This window comes from Coptis chinensis, chromosome 6 (assembly GCF_015680905.1).
Source record: "Coptis chinensis isolate HL-2020 chromosome 6, ASM1568090v1, whole genome shotgun sequence".
NCBI classification, from domain to species: Eukaryota; Viridiplantae; Streptophyta; class Magnoliopsida; order Ranunculales; family Ranunculaceae; genus Coptis; species Coptis chinensis.
The window spans coordinates 58307265-58331167 of NC_141461.1; the positions used below are offsets into that span (position 1 = coordinate 58307265).

Consider the following 23903-nt stretch of genomic DNA (forward strand, 5'->3'; position numbering starts at 1 on the left):
ACCACCTCAAAACAACCCACCCACATCGAATTTCGCCCCCTCCAGTTCATTCTCTCTCCAACAGTTCGAAAACAAAATTTTTTTCAAACATTTTTCCTAAATCAAACGACCATTGAACACCAAAGTTTGATATCTAGTTTCAATACCTCTCCCCCACCTTATTCAAACTCACATTTCGAATTCCAATACTCAATGGCCCAAAAAAGCAAAATCCTTCCGGAACAAGTTTTCAAAACGGAACAGTTTGCGCCGTTTTACGATGACGAGATGACACGTAAGAATTGGCAATGGTTGTGGTATACGGAGGATGATTTTTACCATGAGGATTTGGTTTTAAATTTTTATAAGAAGCGGGAAATCGAGGGGAGGAAGATTTTTGTGAAGTCGAATGGTGTGAGGAGAGAAGTGCATGCTTCGGAGATGACTCATATTCTGGGTATTATGCCAAAACGCCAGCCTGTAGCCACCGTGCAAGAATCCCAAGATGGGGGGCTAGAGGCGTTGATGAAAGATACTATTTTGGAGGGGCGGATGCACGCGAAATCGATTCGTCCGTCCGATATTCGTCTCGAGGACCAACCACCGGGTCAGAGCTCAAGAGGGTTGATAAGAATGTGATTGGAAAAGAGAATTTCAGTGATATTGGTCTGAACTGTCTGCACGTACTCTGGGTACTACAGCAACAGAGGTATGATTTTTGTATCATCGACTTCTTGTTAACTATGATTAGAGGAGTTGGAGTAAGTACCGCACCCTTTCCTGCTTTAATTATGAAAATTATGTTGTCTTTTGGTGAGAAACCCAAAACTGAGCGGACGATGTTGGAGTTGCATGCAAATGCAATTGCTTATACGGGATGTGTTCAGAAAGTTTGGAGATTGCTGAGAGAAAGGGTTGTGGAAGAGGGTGATTCGGATGATGAGGAGGTTACGACATGTTTTGATGCTAATTCCTTGGAGAACTGTAATTCGGATATGGAACGCATGCCAGTGCTGCATCGTGGTTTGCATTCCCTAAACCATATATGTGAAGACTTGTGGAATAGGCAGGTTTCCATTCATGATGAACATGTGAACCTGTAGAAGACTGTGGAGATGAACTTCCAGCGCCAGGATGAGCATTGGGAAGAGATGAGGGCATTTATGGAGGCACAACGCCGGTTCCGAGTGGAAATTCTAGAACGCATGCCACTCGTGGGGAGTTTTTCCTTAGAGGAGTCTGTAAGGCATGAGTGTCGTCGCCGAAAGACGGATGATGCGGGCCCATCTTCATCTCGTGGCTAGTGGTTTAAAAAATTTGTTATTTTGATGTTGTTTTTATTGTTTTTAGTAGATTGGATATTGAGTTGTTAAATTTAGTAGTTAAATTTGAATCATGTAGTTAATTGTTATTTGAATTTCTATTTGAATTTAATTTGGTTCTTGTCTAAGCATGCGGTAATTTTTGAATGAATCCCACCTTCTCGAAGTGTTTGGGGGTGGTATTATTGTTTTTCGCATTGTTTTTATCTTGTCCACCATTTTAGAAGTTAAATCTTGCAAATCGTGAAAATATGAGTTGTTGGGAATGTCGCCGATATGGGTGTGGCTAAAATTAGATATTGTTGTAGAATGAAATTTCAATGAATAGAATTAGAAAAATGCTATTTTGAAACTAACCAAAAAGCTATTGGTTTATATTCGGAATATGCACCTAACTTGTTTCCATTTTGGTTTTAGAATATTTTGTTTTCGGCAATTACCTTAAATTTTTTTGGCAACTTGTTGATATTCTTCTAGTTTACTAGTTGCATATCCAATCGTCCTACCAACGTGTGCTTACATGCTCCAATACCTTTTTCCACTTTCAAAGGTATTTGATGGCTGCTTTACCCCCTTTTGTAGATGGAATGGGGAGATTAGATAGATCTACTGAATGTCTCATCCTTTCTCTAGAGATTGCTGAGTAGGAGGCAGCTTCAATAGTAGGAATCAAATTGACACCCATGTTTCTTCTCTCACCTTGTATCGACAATTCACCAGTGAAGAACACTTGATTTTTTTCCACATCCCAAATCAAGAGGGATAGAAGACATGATGTGAAGAACACAAATAAAGAAGAGAATAGCTAGAGGCGAGAAAAGTGGTGGAGGGAGAGAAAAACAGAGAACGAATGGAGGAGAGATGAGAAGTTTCCATCCTTTTTTTACTTAAAAAGGAAATAAAAAGAAGGAACTTTGTCTGAAAGATTAAGGTTATCCAAAAGAATAACTAAAAGAAGGAATTTGTAGAGAGACAAGGCCAGAGCTTCTCTCTCTAGAACCCATCATGAATCATTGTCATTCTCGAATAAATCATACGTCGAATTCTCCAAAATCCCAAACGTAAAATTTGTAATCATTGAGTCTTCTTCAATTTCATTAGGATTTTCATTGTGGGGTTTATGGAAGTGAGCGTTGTATATTCATCACTTATATTTGAAGGAAGTAAAATTTGGTGGAATGGAGAGTGGCGGGAGTTTGGTTTCGCTATGGCACGAGTAGTTACTGTAGGAATGGACGGAAAGTGGTAAGATGAGAATGAGAAATTAGAAATAAAAAGTTTTGTTTTTTAAACTTGGGGTGCCTATTTGGAAAAAAAAAGGGTGGGTGCTTGGTGTAGGGTGTAAACCCATACGAAGAAGGGACATATGTGGAATAGTTAACCAAACCAAAGGGGTGCTAGTCCTATTTTATGGGGTGTAAATACCACCGCCACTTTATGAATTAGCCTAAAGTTGGATGCCCTACATAGTAATTTACTCCTATAAACAGATAGTCGCATGTAAAACGTAAATAAAAAAGGGTTCTGTATTGGGCAACCACCAAATTTGATTGGGCAGCCTCCAGCCCAAGCCCAATAACGAAGCCCAACAACAATAGCCCAATACACCCCCCCCCCCTCCCTCAACGCATACCGGCTACTATTTTTTCAAACCATTTTAGCCGGTATCATCTCTCTCGCGAGACTGAACTCAAAAAAAAAAAAAAAAGTTTTTTGTCGTGTTCATACTTCGAGTGTTGAGTTGTGAATCAACAATGGGAATTGAAGTTGGCGACTTCACCCAATGGCTTCACCCATTTGCAACACTCGAATTTCAACATCTTTCTTGTAAATGGGTTTCAACATCTTTGTTGTATTCCTTGACACTTTGAGGATAGTGGTATGCAGCTTGTTTATAAGATTCCTCGTAGTCAACAACAAAATGTGCTGAAAGACGCAGTAGAATCCTATAGGATTTAAGTTGATGTTTTGTTGTTATAAGAACAAGAACTTTGGTTGGGCTAGTTTATCGTCTAGCATCCTTTTTAAAATCTATTTAGGATGTTGAATTGTTCTCTCCACTGACTTGTTTGACATTGTATTTGGAATTGATCGTTTTTAGTCCAAATGACCCAGCCATGTCGTCCAAGAGAGTTCCCAAACGACCCAGCCATGTCATTCTGGAGACTGCCCAAACAACCTAGCCATATCGTCTAACTAAAAACCCGAGAGCTTTGTCTCAAACGACATGCGTAGACCGTTTGAGTGTACACTGAAACGACATGGCGAGACCGTTTGAGTGTACACTCAAACGATATATACTACAACGACACATCGAGACCGTTTAAGTGTACACTCAAACGATATGGCGAGACCGTTCTCAAATGACCAAGTGGTTTCAACATGGCGAGACCGGTTATACCGTTTGTTCGGCTTGGGCTTGGACTTGGACGGGAAATATTTTTTTTTCTAGGAAATGGCAAATTTGTAATATTTTTATTTTATTGGGAGGTTACCCAATTCAATGCAATGCAATTTGATGAGTGCCCGATTGAGTCACCATAAAAAAAAACATTTCCCCCAACCAAAAACCCAATCCAAAGAATGGACATCCTCAAAACCCCTCCACTCCTTGTCTTCCCATCTCCTAAAACCCTTCACTCCACAAAACTCTCCTCCAATCTCCAAACGCCACGTCACCATCCATTCCCATCACTCATGACAAAAACAAAAGCATTCAACAATTCCGACGAATTCCCCGTGGACGAAACATTCCTCGAAAATTTCGGGCCCAAAGAGAAAGAATCCGAAGACGAAGCACGTAAACGAAACTGGGTGGAACGTGGTTGGGCACCATGGGAAGAAATACTAACACCCGAAGCTGACTTTGCAAGAAAGAGTTTAAACGAAGGTGAAGAGGTCCCACTTAAAAGTCCAGAAGCAATAGAAGCATTTAAAATGTTAAGTCCGAGTTATAGGAAAAAGAAAATGGAAGAGAGTGGGTTGACTGAAGATGAGTTTATAGCTAAGCAGTTTGAGATACAAGGTGAGATTATGGAACCTTTAAAGACTACTTGGAGTGGGCCATTAGTTTTAAGACATTTGGCGCCTCGTGATTGGCCACCTAGAGGTTGGGTTGTTGATGAGAATGAGTTGGAGTTTATTAGAGAAGCACATAAGTTACAGGCTGTTAGGGTGGATTTAGAGACGGGGGTTCAGGAATCCAGGCAGAATACGGATGATTTGTGTTTGGAGAGGTATAAGGTTTTTTTGAAGCAGTATCAAGAGTGGGTTGCTGCGAATAAGGATAGATTGGAGGAAGAGTCATATAAGGTTAGATTTTTTTTTTTTTTAAAAATTATTTTATTATTATTATTATTATTATTATTATAAAAGTTTGATGTGTATTACTTAATATAAAACGTAAGGTATGATGTCAAGCAATAGGATTCATAACCCTTCGTGTCGTATAAATTGAGACAGATAGGAAGATTTATATATTATACTTTGCATTAGATCTTAGGTGTTAGTTTGATTACCACGTCATTATGTAACGGTGAAAACCATATGTGATAGTTTATAACTTCATCTTTTTAGTTGACTACGCTACTTTTGAGTGAGAGTTCTACTGGTATTATCTACATTTAGTACAAGAGAGAAAACACACTTCATAGACTTAGGGTATCAGCATGAGATGGATGGCCATGTGCAGGATGGGCCATTAACAACTCTATTTAGGAGTGTACCGGTTGAAAACTCTGTAAGGGTACACCAAAGAGGAGATGAACAATGAGTGTTGAGAGCAGGTTTTATGAAACTATATAAAATCATTTTGTTAAGCCATGAAGCAAATGACTTCATAAACAACAAGAGAGAAACCTATATGGAACTAACAGGACAACAGGTGCCTGTATGGAACTAAGATGTACCAAATAAGGTGACCAGACGCAGCTTGAATCTTCCTTTCTTTTCCATCAGCAATCTTCTTCAATCAGTCTCCCCAAAGCCTACACTTTGTGTCATGTAGCCGTAAGAGGCAATTATAAGCCGAAGTTCTAGATCATTTCAAAGGAATTACCCTGTTTAACACCATTGATTCCAGACGAACATAATCTGCAATAAGAGCCTTTTTGTTGCAACGACATTGTAAATGTCCTAAAATTCCATTTCAGGAGTAGCATTTCCAATTCATGTATCATCAAAGAAGAGGATAAGCTTACTAATACCCAGCTTAAGTGCAATTCATTAGGTAAATGGATTTAGTTCTTAACCATCCAAAGGGTTTCCACTGGATTTTATGGTCTTACTTGTTAGGCGTGTTATGGCATTTGTCCACTCTAAATATTTTCATGACTAGTATCTCCATTCCTTGTGGGTGAAATTGTCATGTAAACCCACTTTTTGTTGCTGGTTCCCTGGTGGAGGAGGGGTAGCAGCTGGGTGGATGTTGCTCAGTTGTGGACTGTGCTGTTGTGGTCTTACCACCTTGGTGGTGGTACTTAGGTTCTTCCCTATTTCTGGTTTTTTGGCCTTTCTTCCTCTGCTGTTTTTTTTTTTTTTTTTTTTTTTTTCTGGTTTTTTTGTGTTATTTTCTTTCCTTTTCTAGGTGGGGACATGGGTTTCAGGCTTGGTCCCCGAACAATAGTAGCTGTTATTGATCTTGGTGTTGATGTCATAATTTCTGACTATCTATTATAATAATATAAGATCTTATATCGATAAATTTAAGGAAAATCAGTATTCTGTCTTAAAATGGGATGCTCCTCTCTGAAGTATTGGGTGGCTTGTAGTATTCTGAGACCTTTTTATTTATTTGAGTCAACTGTGTGTTCGGGTGTATTTTTCCTCGTTTCCCTGGTCACTGATTCTGACCTGCTTAAGTTTATAGTGATTCTTCTTAACAAGTTACTTTTTGAAAGTGAAATTATGAATTTGAGTTGAAAAGTATTGAAAATTAGTTGCAGGTCACACCTAGCACACAAAAGAGTGTTACTGTGCTTTAATACCCCTTACCATCCCTTATTATCTTAAAGTAGATTAAAACAACAGGAGCACAAGGTTAAGAATCCTTGTCGCTGAAAACTGATTTCCTTGCACTAATAATCAGTTGTTTAATTAAATGATTTGCATCCTTTAGTTGTATGGACTATGGTCTAAACATTCCTCTAGGATGTGTTGTATGTTGTCATTGCTGTAATTCAACCTCCTATAACGATTATAAGTTTTTTTATTTGGTTTAGTACTTTAATGATACAAGTAGGGGCCTGCCTCAACCCCAGAAAAAAAACCGCATACGACATGACATAAGCACTAATGGATTCATCCAGGTGAAATCCATGCATGGAAGAGTCTATTGCTCAGAATGAGAATTTGTAGATATGGGAGATTGCATAAAAAAGTGTTAAGAAAGTACGTAATATGTTCTGACTCGATGCTGTACGAATCTCATTGTTATTGCTTAAACTTGAAAGCTAGTGGTCTACATTGTTTCCAAGTGTTGATTGTAATACAACTATCTTCTTTATGCTTTATCGAAAAAAAAACCAAAAAAAAAAAAAAGAAAAAGAAAAAGTATCTTCTCTATCTATAGCTTTGCCTTTTATGGATTGAGCAAGAGTGCAAATTGGAATTTATTACTTTGTTTGAGAAGATTGTTTCAATATAAGCAGAACCCCATCCATCAGACAATAATGTTCTATGTAAAAAACAAAAAAACCCTGTGAAAGTTGTTAAATCATTATTTAAAACTTGAAAAGGTTCAAGTTACTACGGTTTTTTTTAGCCTCTGACTTAATAAATATTCTGCTGAACAAGTTGTTTTACTTCTGCTGGGAGATTAACATGAAAACTTATATTTCCAATACAGTATGACCAAGATTACTATCCTGGTAGAAGGAAGCGAGGCAAGGATTACAAAGAGGAAATGGTACAGTATTACATTTTTCATTTCATTTCCTTTCCTTTTTTGAAATTTCATTTTATCATATATATCAAAATTGATCTTCTTAACCAATTTTGTTGTCATATGCAGCTCGAGCTTCCATTTTATTATCCTGGACAAGTAAGTCACTCGCACTAAGTTTATCAGTGTTTTCGCATGGTCAGAAACTTTGAGTATCCGATATGTCAATATGTAATCAAACTAAAAAGATGGGAACCTAATTTACTATGTACTAGGAGATGTAATAATAATAAAAAAAACAGTTAAATTACTGAATCTTCGCTCAGCCAACTCCTATATTTGGTATATAAAATTGTTTTTATTTTAGTTGTTGCAAAGGATACTAAAACCACCAAATTTGTCAATTATAGTATCGCTATAGAAAATGTAAGAGTTTATAGATAGTTTCCTTCATATTTTATCTATTTTTTATCGTTTTATGAACACAAAAAACCGATAAACGTCTCTTATCATATCATTTGTTGTATTTGATATTCCTTGAGAAAATGATGATCTTATTATTATTTGGAAATCTTGAATCGTTCCTAATAGACATCTTCCTAAAAGAGTGGGTGTACATGACAATTTACCTGGTTTTTAGCCACTCCCAATCTGAAAGGTGACTAGGCGGATGAATTGTCGAGGTTTTATTGCATGCTGGCTAGATTGATAAATAATCCTGTCAGAAAAACTTTAGCCGGCGATAATCTTAGCGAGTTTCATATTCCTGGAATTGAAACCATTTTATTTGCAATTTCCTATGAGAAACCTTTGTTGGTCATAATGTTAGTTCACATCAGGGAAAATTAATTAAGAGGATCAGTCTTCACTGTTAGATAAAGAATTAAGACAAATAAAACACAACAAAGATATTTATTCCCACTTTTCTATAACATATATGAGTTGATTTTGTTTAATTCTCTAAATGACTTCATGATAAAAGAAAAGCTGACCTCTCTATGCAGATTTGTGCAGGGAAAGTGACTACTCTGCACCTATACCAGGGCGCATTTGTTGACATTGGTGGTGTCTACGATGGGTAAGTCTCAGTTGTCATTTGTATGTGCTTAAATTGGTGTGGTTGCTAGTTGGATTCCTTTAACTTCTCTCATATGTTCACAATTATGCACCTTGGTTGATATTTTGCAGAGCCAAGCTCTCCTTATTAACATGTAAATGTAATGCATTTGCAATTGCAAGAACGAATATTCAACAAATTCTCCACTAAAAATCAATTCAATTCAATCCAAAAAACTACTATGGGCAAAGGCCTACATGATTATTTATAACCTTAGAAGGCTCACAATTTAGAAACTAATTGAAAATGAACTAAAATCAAACCGAAATTCGTAGCTAGAAATAACCTAAAAAGAAAATAGCCTAATTAATTGTTATGATACCTAAATCATATCAAAATGTGTGTCTTCATAAAAAATAAGATATTTGGTTGAGGACAATTATAGACATTATTCTCAGGATCACAGAAAAATAGAAAATTAACCATTTTTGTGATAGCCTATCCCGGGCATACTCCATCAGTGAGACAATTAACATTTCCTTACCCATTGGCGGCCATTCACAAAAAAAATCAGTTTGGGTGACTTTCAGTCTGCAATTTTAGCTTTTATCTTTTAGTCAAAGGTGTGAGACACATTTCTGAACGGAACCTCACATATGTCTGGAAAATAATTTATAAATTGAGCCTATCACTCCTCAAAACGTAAGTACATCTTTATGTAGAACATGAGCTGTAAAATTTTCAACTCATACTCAATTTGCAAGCTACCTTTATTAAGTAAATGATGTTTTCAGGTGGGTCCCAATAAAAGGGAATGATTGGTACTGGATCCGTCAACACATAAAAGTTGGAATGCATGTCATTGTTGAAATTCTGGTAAGTCAGCATTTAATTGTCACAGCCAAACCTATTTTCGTACTTTGTTCAGTGGAATGAACTTCTTGTATTTTGAATATAACATATAGTTTCGATAAAAAAAAAGATCATCTATAGCATAAATGGATCAAACCTAAGTTACATTGACTCGGATGGGTGTGTCCATGTCCGACACGGCGAAATATCAAATATTGAGGTAAGTCACATACAAAATGTGTCCGACACGGACACGTGGATACTCATCCGACACGGATTTCTTTCAAACTATGTCATGTCCATGTAACATAGGATCAAACCAAAAATCTGCGACTTATCCGATGACTCAATGCAACCGATATGCGCATCTTATTTTGCAACCTTCTCTTTTAAGGCAAAACACACGCACAGAAAACTAGGAGTAACAATTGTTTGATGACTGAAAACACATCAGGAAGTATCTGTGGGGCTGAGTTTCTAATGTTCTAGAGGGACTCTTCTAAAATCAGTTACTAATATAAAGCCTGTGAGTGATCTCTGAATCAAACAATGGGTTAAGGAGCGTCCTTGACCAAAACTCTTCTTCTGGTTTGTTGTTTTGCTGTATCAGATTTTGACCATTCTTATTCCATTTCAAGTTCTTTCATTGATTCCATTAGTATACTGTTGTGGTTCCATCGATCAGAATAGGTTTTTCCGCAATATTTTCCATCGATGGGGATACCCTTGTAATGTGTCCGATTGATGGGAAATTATTGCTATAAAGAATGAACTCTTAGAAAAGGGATTTTCATGTGATCAATCAAACACACCCTTGGTGAAATCTTATAAATTAATCAGTTTACTTATCAAGTTGTCTTATTTATCTTTGCTTCTGTAGCTTTCAAATATTTATTCTATTTATTTCGCATGGGGTTAATTACAAAGGTTCTTTTCTATCTTGCAGGCCAAACGAGATCCATATCGGTTCCGTTTTCCTATTGAAATGCGTTTTGTTAGTCCTAATATCGATCACCTCATGTATGTATTCTAGCTCTAAACAGTGTTTTTACACGTTTCTCTAGTTCTAAAAATTTATCTGTAATACTTAAAATATTTCATCATTACTTGATGCTTTAAATATGCTGTTGTTTAGAATTATCAGTCCTTAGTTGCTGACTTTGGATTTGTGCTTTTGCTTCAACACCACAGCTTTAACAGGTTTGACTTTCCACCAATATTTCATCGCAACGAAGAGAATACTAATCCAGACGAATTACGTGTATGTTTTATTCATTCCTAGTCATATGTTGAAATGATTTCTTTGTGTCGTCTTAGCGTGGTTTCTTTTTGTACTTATTTTGATATGCATATATGCGTAGTGGAGGACTTTGGAAGCTGTTTGCGATACTCTGTGTACTGAAGTTCTCACTAATAAGGGCACTTGTTTTAAAAGTTCAGTTAAGAACTTTCCATTTCCATCTTTTACAAACCAATTTACAGATTAAAAACTCCAGTCATCCTGTAAAGCTATGTTGTATGGATATGGAGGACTTTGAAAGTTGTGTGCAATACTATATGCGTACTGACTAAAAGTTATCACTAGTGACACTTGTTTTAAAGTTCAGTTAAGAACTTTCCATTTCCATCTTTTATAAAACAATTCACAGGTTAAAACTCCTGTCATCCTGAAAAGCTAGGTTGTATGGATATGATGGACACGTGTATGTCGATTTTGGATTTGACAACCTTTTTCTTTCGGTAAGTACACAAACTCCCACACAAGAATCTACGAAGAGAAAACTTTCTCTAAACTCAAATTATATTATTCATCAACTCTAACTATGGCCAAAGGCCTACAACTCAATTTATAAGCTAACACAACTTTGAAAATATGAACCTAGTCTAAAAGCAATTCTAAGCAAATTCGAAACATTAAATTCGTAATTAAAAATACTATAAATATAGAAAAGGCCTATGAGTTTAAACACCCTAAAATACTAAAATACTAAGCAAACCTTATTTCCGAAATCCCTAAATTTTTTAATAGTAGCAGCTAATTTAGGGATGATAACGGGTTGTAAACCCTTAGGTGTGGGGTCGGGTTTTGGTCCTTGAACAATAGGTTGATATGACTCTTGGTGTTGATGTATTTGCTAAATTTATATCAGTATATTATCTTTCACTGATGAATATATTTTAAAAGATATAGTTAAAACCCGTAAGATACATCAGGATATAGGATACGGCAGAATTCTAGAAGTGCCATGAGGTGAATGTTTTAGTAAATTCTGACATCAACAGGATACAGATTTGTGATTGTTTTGTAAACCAAGCGTAAACTTAATTGGGAGAGAAAGGATAGAGGATATTTGGTGAGACTTGAGAGTGTCAGAGTCCTAGGTATACAACTACATCAAAGTGGATGAACACGCGTATGATGAATTAATGGGCATTTAAAAGTTCTTCCTTTCTTTCGTCTGTTTGCAGAATAAAATTCACTTACTATTCCATGTTCCTAAATTATAGAATATGGATCTTTGAAGTAATGAGCCATTTACTAAGGCTCTGTTTGGCAGTAGCTATGTAAGCTGTATAATGTGGTACTCAACCAAGTTTGGAGTATCCAATTCTAGTGGTTCATGTCCCAGAGATGATCAGTAAAAGAAGGTGTTTGGTTCTTGCATAGCTCTTCCTCAAAATATATTGCACCCCAATTACTTATCAACGAAAAAAAAGCTGGAAAATTACACACAAAATAATCTGAAAGGCTTGAAATTGAAATCTCATTGCAATTCAATCTGAAAATAGATTGCTGATCAAGATCCGAAATTAATTTACCAAAACAACTCCACAAATATTTCTATTTTCTTTCAAAGAAATTTACAAAGAAAAAGATTACATCAACTTCTTTGATAGCAACAATTCGGAAATCACCAAATTCGAGTGGGTTTAATCTAATTTGGAGTAATCAAGAGAAGTTGTGAGTAGGGAGATGTTCAAATTTCAGAAATTGGAGATTTTGTGAGATGAAAATGGTGGATTTTGTTTTGGAGGAATTGCAATTTCCCTTTTTGCTTGAAATAAGAGAAGGGTGTAGAGAGAAGATGGTGGAAAAGGAAGAAAATTGTGCAGCTTTTTTACCTAGAAGTGGAGATCAGCTATGAACAGTAAGAGAAGGGTGTTTTTTTTTTTTTTCTCGATCTGTTTTTTATTTACTAAAGATGTAGATCGAAATCCAACCTCTCCCAAAAGATACCATTGTCCCGGTTATACCACAATTTTGTGCTTTCACTATACATTAAGTTACACCCGTTTTTCACGTAAAAAAATAACCAAACAACAAATACACTATCATGCCTCTTATACAGTCTACTGGTCTCCTTATCCAGGGTACCAAACAGGGCCTAATTGTTCCAACTGTGATTAATGTAAGAGGCAAACAATGGGCCCGTATAAGTATTTCTATCAGCTATCAATATAAAAGAGGACGTTTTGAAATGGCTGGGCTATTTTGTACCTTATTCACGGTGGGCCTTTAATAACACTAGTATTTTAGGCCCCCCCCCCCCCCGCCCGCCCGTCCCCTCACAAAATGTTGGCCTCCACGTTGTATTCTATAATTTTTATTATATATTAAAATTACAGAACTACACATGTCGACAAACCAGTTGAAATCAAGCTTGGGTTTTCTTAGAAGAGAGGAGAGAAGTACAACGAGGGCACCCATATAAGGGACCTATTACAATAAGCCCTACACTATGACATAATAACCACATCAGAGAATACACATACTCTAACACTCCCCCTCAAGTTGGAGCATACAAGTCAAACATACCCAGCTTGGAAGAGTGTCTGAAAGACATTGCGAGCTAAGGGCTTTGTCAAAATATCGGCCAATTGATTCCCAGAACGAACATAAGGAGTGGCAATAGTTTTCTGCATTACAAGATCACGGATAAAATGGCAGGGTTACTAGCAATAAAGATGGCGGCTTGGTTATCACAATGCATCAGCATCGGAATGGGAACATTGACACCCATGTCACGCAAAAGAGAACGAACCCAAATCATTTGCTTCTTACTACGCCAAGTAACAAGATTACCCCCAACAAAGGTACAATAACTAAATGTGGAACACCGATCAGAATGGCTGCCAGCCCAGTCAGCATCACTATAGCCCGATATGGATAAAGGAATGGTAGAAGATTTATACAACAATCCTTTGCCAGGGTCCACTTCAAGTATCGAAGAATACGACAAATAGCATCAAAATGTGGTTGACGAGGAGCATGCATAAAGTTGCTCACCACACCAACAACATAAGTGGTATCGGGTCGTGTCACAGTGAGGTAAATCAACTTGCCAACCAGCCTCCTGTATCGACCACTCGACCAGTATCTGGAAATAGCTCCCCTTGTTCGCCATCTAACTTGAGAGTGGAATCCATAGTAGTATCCGCGGGACGAGAACCCAAAAGCCCTGTTTCAGACAATAAACCAAGGACATACTTTTGTTGAGATAGATCTAACCCTTGACGAGAGCAAGCAACCTCAATTCCAAGAAAATATCGAAGATGCCCCAAGTCTTTGGTATGAAACTTCTTGCTCAAATGTAGTTTAAGGCCAGCAATCCCAATAGCATCATCAGCAGAGATAATTATATCATCCACATAAACAATCAAAACAATAGTACCAGCTGATGAGTGATGAACAAAAACAGAGATTGGGATCGTTGAAAGCCATAGGCCAGTACCACAGCACTAAAACGATCAAACCAAGCACGGGGAGACTGCTTCAGGCCATATGAAGCCTTCTGCAATTTGCACACAAGGTGCTCACTACTAGGGACTAAATAACCAGGTGGTTGTTGCATATACACCTCCTCTTGTAGATCACCATGGAGGAATGCATTTTTGATATCAAGTTGATATAGCGGCCATGATCGATTTACAGCAACAGACAGAAGAACTTTTACAGAGTTAAGACGAGCTACAGGTGAAAAGGTCTCGAAGTAATCAACTCCATATGTTTGTGTGTACCCTTTAGCAACCAACCGCGCCTTGAGACGCTCAACAGAACCATCAGGGAGATATTTAATGGTAAACACCCAATGACAATCCACAATCTGCTTCCCAGGTGGAAGTGGTAGTAGTTCCCATGTGTGGTTCTTGTGTAAAGCACTTATCTCATCATTCATTGCATTAGTCCAACCAGGAGAGGAGAGTGCCTGCTTAAAGGAGGAAGGAACGGAAACCGAAGACATGGTACAAGCAAAGGAATGGAACAAAGAGGAAAGACGATCATAAGAGACAAAATTAGAAATAGGGTGTTGAGTACATGAACGTTTACCTTTCCTCGAGGCTATAGGTAGATCAAGAGAAGCATCATCAAGCACAGGGGCAACTGAAGATATTGGCACAGAAGCATCAGGAGCCTCCGATTGCGAAGATGAAGGGTTTGGAGCATAAGGAACCACTCCACGAGTTCTGGTGGTGTGTCGATAAACCTACAATGGTGGTGATGAAGTGTGTGTTGTAGAATCAGAATGAAATGGAATAGGCATGGGCAGTGAGGGTGAGGGTACAGTCAACTCCCCCTCTTCTCTTCGGAAACATTTCGACCCTCAACTAAAAAGAATGCAGTAGACTCAAAGAAGGTAGCATCAGCACTGACAAAGTATCTTCGGTTTTCTGGACTATAACAATGATATCCCTTCTGAGTACGAGAGTAACCACGAAAGACACATTTGTGGGCACGAGGAGATAATTTATCTTGACCCGACTCTAAGACATGAACAAAAGCAACGCAACCAAAGACACGGGGAATAAGTGAAAAAGGAGAAAGGTGGGGATACAACAAGGAGAATGGAGACTTATTATCAAGAACAACAGATGGCATATGATTAATAAGGTGACAAGCAGTAAGGACAACATCAGCCCAAAAGGTTTTGGGCACATGCATATTAAGCATCAAACTACGTGCAACACCTAATAAATGGCGGTGTTTGCGCTCAGCCACCCCATTTTGTTGCGAGGTGTGGGCACATGTAGTCTGATGAATAATGCCTCGATCAGCACAAACGGACTGCATAATAGATTGACTATACTCCAATGCATTATCAGATCGAAAAATCTTAATACGCTTATTAAATTGAACAAAAGCTTCATTATAAAAGACTAAGTGGATACGAGGTAATTCAGAACGATCTTTCATTAAAAACAACCAAGTCATGCGAGAAAAGTCATCCACAAATATAACAAAATACAAATAATCCATTGGTACTTTTAGTTCAACATGGACCCCATATGTCAGAGTGGACTACATCAAAAGATCCTGATTGACGATTATGGTCACTACTGGGAAAAGACACGGTGATGTTTGTCTAACTGACAAGCCTCACATTCTAAACTCAATATACGACTCAAACTAGGAATGGCAAACTGCAACTTCTTTAGAGATGGATGATCCAATCGAAAATGCCACTGAAGTGGTGTGACAGTAGTACTCAGAGTAAATGATGATGGAGAAACACTACTAGTATCAAAAAAATATAAGGCATCCTTCTCATGCTCCAAACCAATCGTTGTCTTCGTCTAGAGGTCCTGAAACACACCAGAAGATGGAGAAAAGGTGACTGAACAGTTCAATGGTTTGGTTAACTGACTCACAGAAAGCAAGTTAAAGGGAAAAACAGGGACATAAAGGCTCGAGGGCAAAGACAATGAGGGACTAGGGTGCAATACACCTGCTCCCTTAACTGGTCGTGAGGATCCATCGGCTAAAATAACATGGTGTTCAGTAGAATTTAAATCAGAAAAGGAGGATGAAATACCAGAGATATGGGAACTAGCTCTAGAGTCAATGACCCATGATGGGGAGGACTTGGCCACACATGCAACATTACCTGAATTTACCAAAGTAGCGGTGGAGGAAGTTGAGGGACTAGCAGTATGTTTCAAGGTCTGAAGTAACTCATTTAGTTGAGTAGTGAGAGCATCATTAGTTGAAGCATCATGAGAGTTAGATAAGGTAGAGCCATTAGCCACCTAATGAACATATTGCGGCTTGCCCCACTTATCCTAACAATAAGGCTCAGTGTGATTTGTTCTCCGACAGTGATCACACTTTTTGTCACCCCTACCACCTGAACGTCCTCCACTATGTCCACCATGAGTAGCTCGTCCTCCACATCCACCACGAAAGCCACCTCGGGCTTCACCACGAGTGGTGCTACTAGTGACTAGTGCTGATGATGCATTGGATGTATCATGAGATGTATTGCTCAGTGAGGACCTTAACAGTCAAGAATAGGCATTGGCAGCGGTGGGCAAAGTATCATTCGCAAGGATTTGGTCTTTAAATCCGTGGAAAGAAGGATCAAGACCATTCATCAAGCTAGCGATAATAAAATCCTCCCAATAGCACTTCTGTAATTCAAGATCAGTAATAAAAGGACGGTACTGTAAAAGTTGTTCCCACAAATTCTTAAGATTGCTATAATACTCGGTGAGAGGTCTACTAGATTGCTTCATGGAGAAAATCTTTTCATATATCTCAAATACACGAGAAACATTATTTTGTTGAGAGAATGACTCACTTAAAGAGTTCCAGATTGACTTGGAGGACTCACAAAACTCAACAGTAGTGGCAATATGAGGCTCCATACTATGCCACAAACAGCTCATAACCAATGAATCTTCACACAGCCAATCTTCATATTTGTCGTCTTGTGGATCTGGCGGATCATCAGTAAGATATTTCAGTTTCCTCTTTCCGCGTAAACACACTTTTACTGCATTACACCAAGCTAAATAATTTGCGTCATTTAGTTTCTTAGCTGTAAGAGACTTGGGTAAATCATCATCCCTAAGCAATGACTTAGGCAGTGGGATAGCAAGTGGCGGTATAGAGGTGTCAGCTTCACGGGCCATAGAAATTCAACATTTAGATCGATAGGATGATGATATCACAAGAAATTAAGCAGAAATCCACAAGCAGTAAAATGAGGGCATAACATCAAACATATGCTAAACCACCTCACAAGTTCCAGCAATAAATTAGTAACAAAGAGAAGAAATCCAACACCAATAAAGAGTCAAGAATCATTCAAAGTTGAGGCTTCAAACAACACTAGATTGAGAACACACCGAGAAACCACTAAATCAAGATACGAGTTTCAAGTAAGAGGAAATCAAGAGACGAGTTCTAGACCATAGTGAGCTAGCCGAACCTTTTTACTAAAAAACAAACCCTTTTTTTTGTTGTTGTTGCTTTCCCACTTTTTCTTTTTAAGGATAGAGAAAAGGAAAGAAAGAAGAATGGGGAAGAAGAAAGAGATCCAACCCTAAAGCTCTGATACCAAGTTGAAATCAAACTTGGGTTTTCTTAGAAGAGAGGAGAGAAATACAACGAGGGCACCCATATAAGGGACCTATTACAATAAGCCTTACACTATGACATAATAACCACATCAGAGAATACACATACTCTAACATACCTTTATTCGCGTTGTTGGAAAAGGTACCTAAAGATCCTCGCATACGAACAGTAAAATCATATATCTAGCCCATCCTGTTACTTCATATGATATTTTGTTAGCATTCATAAATGTCAGATATATATATGATCGGTAAAATTCACTTTGTATTCATATAAAGATAATAGTGCTACAATGTTCAAGGGTCTAAGTAGCAAGTAGCTACTCAACTACACTCAACCTCCCCAAAACCCCAATTAGACAATTACAAACTCGCTCATCTCACTAACCCATCCCAAATTTTACACCCATAAACAATGGAGTAGCACGCCTCCAATCAAATAAGAGTTCCTTGATTTCCCCTACCAACTTATGTATGTCCCTTTCCTTTTGTTCAAAAATCATTATGTTCCTTTCTTTCCGTAGTGTCCATACATTGACATTTGGTAGATGATCCGCTAGCCATTTAGTTTTATTAGAGAGTGGACCCATGATAATACTCTTGCCCAAGGCCTCCTTGATATTTGATGGTAGCACCCAAGCCATATTGAAGGATGCATAGAATAATACCCAAATTCCGAAAGTGATGGGACATTTGAGGAGAAGGTGGTCCACATCTTCTTCCACCCCCTTGCAATATATGCACAAATTGGAAAGATTCATACCCCTCTGATTCAGATTGTCAATGGTTTGAATCCTACTCAAGTAAGCACCCCAACAAAAGAAAGCACCTTTATATGGGATAGAGTTTTTCCAAATCCGCTTATATGGAAAATTGGTGATCCTTATATTCTCCTCAAGCACCACCGATGAATATTCCTTAGCCAAAAGTTGGTAAAAGGATTTCATGATAAAGGAATCATTGTCATCCCACACCCATAGTCTCTTATCCGCTTCTCCAAAGTTTCTACCCACTTCACATATTACGGTCTTCATATCTTCCAATCTCCCAATCATTGAGTCTTCTTCAAAGTAGTCTTCTTTTAAGTATCACGTTCCATTCCACGCCATTAGTAATGTAGTAGCTATATCTATTACCATTAACATCACATGTATAAGATCCCCAAGAGTATAACACTTACATAAAATAGGAGCATAGGAACTTAACCCAAAATGTGTGGAGAGACTGAGAGAGACAAGTGGGTAACTTTTGAACCATGAGATGGGGAAAAGAGATCAAGGGCTAGGAAAAGACCAAAGGACGGGTATAAAACCCATAAGAAATAAGGTTTCTTCTCCAAGAAGAGAGGCTAGTCCACAAGAGATGAAGGCGGTAGCGAGAGGAGGGAGGAAAGAAAAGAACTACGGTGGCTTGATCCCCAATAGGGGTACGTAGGCAATCAAGTATGGTGCAGCCACTCATGATTCAAGTTCATTCTTCCCCACTAAATCTAAAAGGTCAAGTCCATCATATGGAAAACCCAAATCGACAAGAATCAAGGAGCCCAAGACATGTGAGCTTAGTGGTCATGAAATCTAATCATACAAGTACCTCTTTCCATGCAATTTGAAATAAGTGTTGTTTTTTATTGGAGGCAAGTATGTAGATTCCACCAAATCTTTCTTTAAGCGAGAAAATGGCAAATGTATCCCATCCACTAGTGATACCCCTCCAAAGAGTGATGCCAAATGGGATTCTAGGCTCCTTTATCAACCACTTCTTCTCTCCTCCATACTTCTCCACCTCCACTTTTCCCCACAAATGATCCTCATCTTCCCCATACCTCCAAAGCCACTTGCCCAAAAAAGCTAGAGTAAACAAAATATGTTTGCAACACAAACCACCCTCTTCTTTGGAAAGGCACTCTATCCCATTTCACAAAGTGAATCTTCGACTTGTCACCTTCACTACTCCATAAGAATCTTCTAAATAACTTTTCTATGAGTTTCACAACTCCCAAACGAACTAGGTAAAGTGAAAGATAATAGTTTGGAATATTAAAAAGATTGGATTTGATCAAAGTCAACCTCCCCCCTTTAGAAATAGTTCGGAATGTCAAATATATTGATACTTGTATATTTCCTAAGTTACATTGACACGGACACGTGTGTCCATATCTGACACCGATATGGAGTGTCTGACACGGCAAAATATAAAAAACTAAGGTATATCACACACAATATGTGTCCATGTGTGTGTGATACGGACACGTGGATACGTATCCGACACAGATTATTTTTGAAATATGGTGTGTCCATGTAACATAGTATATTTCTAATCAGCATAAACACTTATTTGATTTTTATAGGTTAATTTATGTTACAAGCATGTACATCCCTTCCACTGGATTTATCATTGGTTTTAACTGCGTTGTTCTAATCTATGCAGCGGGATTCTGGAAGACCTCCTGTTCCTAGAAAAGATCCCAAAGATAAAATAGAAGAGGAACCTTTATTGTCGAATCATCCTTACGTTGATAAGGTTTGCTTACCTCTATGTTTCTCAAGGATTTATGTGATATCCACAATGAAAACAGGTATCATGCTAGCAAATATAGTTGACCACATGCTGATGAGTTCTCAGCAGTACAAAAATGTTGAGGTTAAAGCTGTACATGTTGAATTTAAGTGTCATGTGAATGGTGTCTGAGAGCATGTAACCCTGGTAAAATGTGTTTTGACTTATATACAGTATGCCATGGTCCAACTTACGTGACCTCTTTCTGAAATCATACCCTTGAGATTATGTGGCTTGTGGAGGAGGTTGAATCCTATATGACCTACGACATTCTCAGTTACTTTTTAGCTTCTTCAATTAATCAATTGGTATGTGGTGCATGTTATAGGCCACGAATCAGCATTATTCTTCTTATACTGATTATTTTTGCATCTTTTGCTTTCTATGCAGTTGTGGCAGCTTCATGTCGCTGAGCAAATGATTTTGGATGATGAGGAGGCTAATCCTGATAGATACAAAAACAAAAAAGCTTTGGAATTAAATAATTATGATGAGTTCGATGAAGAACACTGTGTCGAATACACCAAAGCTTATTATAAGAAGACTTTAATTCCCAAGATGATTCTGGTGATTATCACTTCCGTTGTAACTTTAAAATGGGTTCTTCAGTGCATTTTCCTGATCATAGATAGTTTTGTACTTTTATTCTTACTTTCACTGTTATTGAGTCTGATAAAGAGTTTTGGCAGAAAACAAACATTAGAGAACTCGACATGGATGCTGCCCGCACTGAGCATCAGGTAAACTGTTAATTTTTTTTTATTGTCATGTCCTTAATTACATTAAAGCTGGTAGGTGATACGCGATATAATTGTACTTTCAAATGAACATATCAGGCGCTATTCTATGTGCTATATATGGCACACGGCGATCTCTCTATCTTCTCTTGGTCTGAAATAAACCTGAGAGATTGTTGCCAACCCCATCGAAGGTTTGGATGGAAAGATTCGACAACATGACACATCTATGTAATAAGGAAGGGTGGTCTCTAATCGTCAGCCCTGAAATCGTGCGCTCCCCATTTAGTCTCCCCTATATACTTGATTTGGATTGTCGATTTAATGAGCTTTTTCAGGGTTAATGAGATTTAATTGCTTGACTTGTAGTTATGAGAGTAAATTGGTAAAAGAAAAGTATAGAAACTAACCACCCTAACCGTAGCTTGCTCTCTTCCCAAAAAATTAAGAAGCCACAAGCCGTACTCCTCCTTTCATCGACCAGACTCTCCCTAACCCACTCTCTCTTGATCAGCTCTTCTATCACAAATGTCTCCTCTCTATCAACTTCTCAGGCAATTATCTGTGTGTTTTTTGCTTTTTCCTTGGCCATCGAGAAACGCCACTTTCAAAATTGACGATTGTTTACTATTATTGACACTAATCAGTTGTAACTTTATCAATGAATCCTGGGTAGTTCCACGTTTACATTCTCTCACCTTTTGAAAGCATAATTCAAAGTGGGTATCAATGAAGACAGAATTTGGAATAAGTAGCACGTAGAATTAGCACCTCTGTGACGTAACACGTGCCATAGATAGCTATCGACTAATCAACCCTACGGAAGAGTTGATATCGATAATTCTTAGTGCTATTCACTTGCTAGGAGAACTGATAAAGGTCAAAATAGTTAAGTATGTGGAAGATGGCAGAGGCACTGTAAAGTAAGTTAGCAGTAAGGTGCCAAGTATTAATGTTCAGAGCCCAGATATTTGGCAGGTGCACAAACACACATCGGTCAAAGTAATTATCCCAAGCTCCTACTGCACTAAAAGAATTTGATGCTGAGATTTCATAGGAACGATACTAAAGATACAAAGGTACTATGGAAGAGCTAGTTCATCAGTTCTTGGTGAATGAAAAATTCATGCTTCTTTGTCAATCTGTTAGGAGTATAAAAATCTTGTTTAGTCTCACAACTTTGCGTACAGTCTATTATAAAAAGGTTGGAGAGTAGGGGTATATGGGAATTATTACTCTTTGCAGAAAAATTGTAATTTTTATAGTCTTTGAACTTTGTTAAACAAACAGCTAAGATGTTTCATTGGCTTATAAAATTGTTACTCATTTGGTTGATAGTAAAAACCATTGAAGCACTTTTTACGGCTATTGAAGTTTTATAAGTTTGTGTATCAAATGCAAATAATACAGGTGATTGGTAAAGTGTCTTGCCTTTGAATGTCTTCTAGGCGGGGCAGCTTCTTTGCATCCCCCTTTTAAGTCAGCACATGCACTCGATTTTCTACTGTTATTTATATTAAATTTGATTTTAATCTATTGACTCAGCTCAACAAAAAATTAGAAACGGAAGCAAAAGAACGAGGGGAAGAATATAAAGTGTCAAAGTTGAGAAGAAACGTTGAGATGGATGATTATGACTTCATCCATTGGCGCCGATCATATGAAGAAAGGGAAGCCCTTCTCAGGGATATTAGCTGGTATTTGTTGGACTTAATTTTTTCTCTACCAGAAATCGTCTTCCTGTATGCTGAATGTCAATTCTTTTATGTTTAAAGCCATTATAGTTTGACATATATGCTGTCTTTGCAGCCGTCAGGCTCTTGGTCTCCCGCAGGAAGAACCAGGGAGGTATGTTGATGACAGTTATTTTGGGAAGGACCAGTATGACCCATCAAGCTCTCTATATCGTTATGACTATTGGGGAGAACCTAAGAACTCAGAGAAGAGCAAACAAGAGCGGATGACAGATGCCCACAACAAATCTATTGTTGGCAAGGGCACTGTCTGGTATGAAATGTCTTATGAAGATGCCATCAAGCAGCGTATGCAAAGGGATGCCCAATCTCAAGGAACGACAGCCAAAGAAGTTGAGGAAGAAGATATTGATTTAGACAAAAATGACAACAATGACGATGACGATGATTTCGATTACAGCATTCTAGGTAATTCCGTTGTAAATTCATCAAATCAGCCTGTTGTGAATGGAACTGAATCTTCTAGATTGTTGGATGAAGGCATGTTTGAGAATTAGCCTAACCCAATTCCAATTTATCTATCCTCTTTGCTTGCACTGCAATTCTTAACAAGTTAGGATCACACGGATAAATGACATTCTACTATTAAGCAAAAATACATTGTGAATGCACGAGTCATCTTGTGTCAGGTTCTGACTTCGGACAAGTCCATATGCAATGTAAAAGTGACGCTAAAACAAGTGGAAATGGGAAATACATCCTTTCTTTATCCTGCTCCTTGTATATGTCAGGACTACCTTGTTTATGAATCGTGTTCGTTTGGTCTTTTGTTGGTGACTTTGTGTGAGTGAGTTGCTAAGAGTGGGAAAGAAGTGGTTTTGACTCGCACTTAAGTTTCATTTGTTCATTGGAAAGTGGAAGGACAACAAACCCGGACTCCCCAAGGAGTTGTATGTTTGATAGTGTTTTTCTGAGTTTTAACCGATTGTGTGTTTTTACTTACGGTACTTAATCAGAGTCCCATACATGGTTGAGACACAAAAGCTCTAAACCAATTCTTGTATTAATCTCAGAAAATAAAAAGAAGACAACCATAAAACACAGAAGGAGTTGAGTACATTTGGGCGATCCTACTCCTGCTATATCTGCAAGCAGTATTAACGTTCTCAGGTATAATCAAAGTGGTTTAGAGTATTGCCACCCATGCAAGTTCAAAAACTTCACGAGGGAAACCTTACTTGTGATCTGCACTGAATAACTGTTTCATACCAGCTGCAAGTTGTGGAGCAAGTATATTGATATTGGAATACAATATTCAGAAGAAAAAAGATACTACGATGTATATCACTATATCGTTTTGTAGTTTTGTCTTAGAATTCTACAAGGCAAACTCGGTGGTCTCTTATTTCTACTACTATTAGACTTTAAAACTCCTAGGTGATCTCTATGTTTCTTTTGTTTTGAAAT

The 23903-nt window shown here is 37.8% G+C and overlaps 2 protein-coding genes across 2 annotated transcripts; one reads left to right on the forward strand and one right to left on the reverse strand.

Moving 5' to 3' along the window:
• Nucleotides 1-3783: 3783 nt before the first annotated feature.
• On the forward strand, nt 3784-23032 carry PDE312 (Nucleic acid-binding, OB-fold-like protein). Its single transcript, XM_086565086.1, has 12 exons — nt 3784-4613; nt 7147-7206; nt 7312-7341; nt 8187-8260; nt 9034-9115; nt 10038-10111; nt 10283-10352; nt 19877-19969; nt 20396-20572; nt 20695-20745; nt 22288-22439; nt 22552-23032. Exons 1-12 carry the CDS (start codon nt 3885-3887, stop codon nt 22991-22993), a joined length of 2034 nt encoding a protein of 677 aa, XP_086421212.1. The 5' UTR covers nt 3784-3884; the 3' UTR covers nt 22994-23032.
• Nucleotides 14572-17152, reverse strand: LOC147493746 (uncharacterized). The gene is made up of 2 exons (XM_086565287.1): nt 16385-17152; nt 14572-16117 (listed from the first exon to the last, which is right to left on the reverse strand). The coding sequence occupies exons 1-2, from the start codon at nt 17000-17002 to the stop codon at nt 15665-15667; spliced, it is 1071 nt and encodes a 356-aa protein (XP_086421413.1). The 5' UTR covers nt 17003-17152; the 3' UTR covers nt 14572-15664.
• Nucleotides 23033-23903: the final 871 nt, after the last annotated feature.

Excerpts from the sequence above, each read along its gene's own strand:
- PDE312 (XM_086565086.1), top strand. The coding sequence starts at position 3,885 with ATGGACATCCTCAAAACCCCTCCACTCCTTGTCTTCCCATCTCCTAAA. Across the intron at positions 4,614-7,146 it reads TGGAGGAAGAGTCATATAAG|TATGACCAAGATTACTATCC; the intron begins GTTAGATTTTTT and ends TTTCCAATACAG. Across the intron at positions 9,116-10,037 it reads ATGTCATTGTTGAAATTCTG|GCCAAACGAGATCCATATCG; the intron begins GTAAGTCAGCAT and ends TCTATCTTGCAG.
- LOC147493746 (XM_086565287.1), bottom strand. The coding sequence starts at position 17,002 with ATGGCCCGTGAAGCTGACACCTCTATACCGCCACTTGCTATCCCACTG. Across the intron at positions 16,118-16,384 it reads CTTTGCCCACCGCTGCCAAT|GTGGCTAATGGCTCTACCTT; the intron begins GCCTATTCTTGA and ends TATGTTCATTAG.